This window comes from Pagrus major, chromosome 24 (assembly GCF_040436345.1).
Source record: "Pagrus major chromosome 24, Pma_NU_1.0".
Lineage (NCBI taxonomy): Eukaryota > Metazoa > Chordata > Actinopteri > Spariformes > Sparidae > Pagrus > Pagrus major.
The window spans coordinates 13,804,647-13,807,146 of NC_133238.1; the positions used below are offsets into that span (position 1 = coordinate 13,804,647).

At 46.5% G+C, this 2,500-nt stretch overlaps 1 protein-coding gene across 6 annotated transcripts in view; it reads left to right on the forward strand.

The window, feature by feature from the left end:
* Positions 1 to 2,500, forward strand: part of lrrfip1b (leucine rich repeat (in FLII) interacting protein 1b) — a 27,587-nt gene that overhangs the window by 20,490 nt on the left and 4,597 nt on the right. For 4 of the 6 annotated variants that reach the window (XM_073495434.1, XM_073495433.1, XM_073495436.1 and 1 more), the window contains one exon: positions 1 to 2,500. This exon is cut by the window's left edge and continues 58 nt beyond it; it is cut by the window's right edge and continues 11 nt beyond it. The exons of 1 other annotated variant lie outside the window; for it this stretch is intronic. In XM_073495434.1, coding sequence (XP_073351535.1) covers positions 1 to 2,197 — 2,197 coding nt within the window. In that variant the 3' untranslated portion in view covers positions 2,198 to 2,500. One more of the 6 variants, XM_073495435.1, reaches the window with a different exon arrangement.

Consider the following 2,500-nt stretch of genomic DNA (forward strand, 5'->3'; position numbering starts at 1 on the left):
GCGCGATCGCTGTTGGATCTATAAACGGTCACCAAACAGAATTTCCAGCAGCAAAACCAAACCCGGCGCTTTGAAACCAGTGAAGAGGTTGGATAAACCGGCCGGAGAGAGACGAGACAGAACCCAGAAACTTCCAGGCAGAACCGAAGGTGCAAGAAAACTACCAAGAAACAACGGAGATGAAAAGGAACCGAACAAGAACTTTCAGATCAGACAGGAAGGAAATCCTTTGTTTAGAGATGAAGGCGTTAAAAAACAGCAGATGAAAAATGAGCCAGGAGCTGCGAGAAAAGCTGCCATCGCCCGACTGGCTGCTGAGGATCAGGACTTTAAAGGCAGGGCTGAACCTCAGAGTGAAGCTGGAGTGAAATCATGTGAAGCATCGAACCAGGACGAGCTTGTGACTCACGACTCTCCTGACAACCAGATATCTGTAACTCAGATGAGTCATGGAGGAACTCAGCTGTTAGTACATCCAACAGAAAATCAGTTTGTAGATTCAGTTTCAGCTGCTCGCAGAACTTCTGCTGAAAAAGTCTACAGATCCAGACTTGTTCCACCTCGACCCGCAAAAGACATGATCCTGGACAACAAGGCGGTCGTGTCGAGTCTCATGGCTGCTGCCGTGAGCTGCTGCCAAGATGGAGAATCATCCAGGAGTGTGAGCTGTTCACAGAGAGTGTCTGATATCACAGCGTTCCCCTCATCAGTGGACAGCTTGAGGGAAAATGAATGTGTTGATAAGACGGTTGAATTGGAAGGTGAACCGTGTGATGGACCAAGATTTGAAGACACAAAAGTTCTGACAGATTTAGTAGAAAACAGGACGGTGGTGATGGATAAGAGCTCTCAAAGTCAGATTCACAAGGCTGAATTAAGTTGCTGTGGTGTATCTGAAGGTCCGAGCCTTGAAACCAAACTGAAACCATCAGAACTTCATGACACAATCAGTGGAGGAACATCTGATTCACCTGAGAAGATTCAGAACTGGAGGACTTGTGAAGGTGAACCAGTTAGAGAAGCTGTTCAAATTCAAGACAAATTCTCTGAATGTGTTGAACGTTACAACCAGACAGAAACACCGGTGTCGTCGACTCCGGTGTCGTCGACTCTGTCCCCACTTGTCCCGGTGCAGATGTTGAAGGACTGGGGTGGTTTCGAACAGACGATTCAAAACATTCTGAGAGGGTTTGTTGAAAATCAAGGTTTTGCTGACGAAATCTTAAGAATTTTTCCTGCAGTGCCAGACTCTCTCAGCCAGTGGATTTCAGAGGTGGAGGAGAAGCTGAAGATCATCACAGAAAATGTGTCAGATCAGCCTGATGCAGCCGGTCCAAACAGAACATCAGAAGATCCAGAAAGTGTTGAACAGAGTTCTGCCGGACCTCCTGCATCCATCAAAGACCGTCCAGTGTCAGGGAGGTGTGAAGCAGCCTCTCTGGAGGTACGTCCTCAAATCAATGTCTCCATGAACTCAGGGAACATTTGTGTAGAAGTTCAAGATCCTCCAAACGATGACCAGGGAGCAACAGGAAGTACCTCAGACGCCATGTTGTGTATTTCTGACTTTCAGGTGGAGGTCACTGAATCCGCTCGGGTCGATTCTGTTGACGTCAAAGAAGAAAGGCAAAGTGATCCAATGATGCTGAGCTGCTCAGAGGATTTCATTCTGGTTGAATCTTACTTCGCTGAGTCTGAGTGTGATCAGGGTTTGATGGACTCATCGAGGAGTCAGGATGAAGTGGAGGAGAGACAGATTGTTCAGAGCTGCCATCTTGTTCCAGCTGATGAAGACGTTGAGGAGCAACAAAAAATCCGTCGAACGTTCTCGCCAAACTCTCACGTGGCTCAAAGTTCAAAGATCACACGACTCATAGAAACGACTGCGGATGAAATCAAGGCGATGGCTGTTCCAGAGTTAGTGGTGATGAGTTTACAACAAGGGAGAGCTGTCAACAAGTCAACATGGTGGACAGCCGAGGATCTGGAGGAGCCGTCAGCTGAAGACGTGGACAGCTGTGAGGAGGTTGACGAGGAGGCAACACAGCAACCGGCAACGCAACAACATTGTCAACCTGCGACGGAGGTTGTCATTGAAGATGTTAAAGTCATTCCGGTGGAGAGCGGCGTCAAACTCCAGAGAGGACGGAAGGGATTCAGTCAAGACAAACACAACACCGACTGCAAGATTTCATGATTTCATGACGTCATCAGTGAAGTTAATTTAACTTAACTCGTTAACTCAACCTGGCTGAAGATTTGAAGATCCACCTGTCAGAACCTCTGAAGCTCCCGGACCAACACTTTAAAGCTTGTTTGTGTAAAGTTGAAGTTAAAGGCTGTTTTATGGCCTTTTTCCTGTGGAACGTTGAAACAGGACAAGTGTGGATTCATGTCATTATAATGTTTTCGATCAGATCAGCTGTTTCTTATCATCATTTTATAAACATAAAGTCTTAAAATAAACCTACAGAGAAACGTTTTGAATCCTTCATGAGCC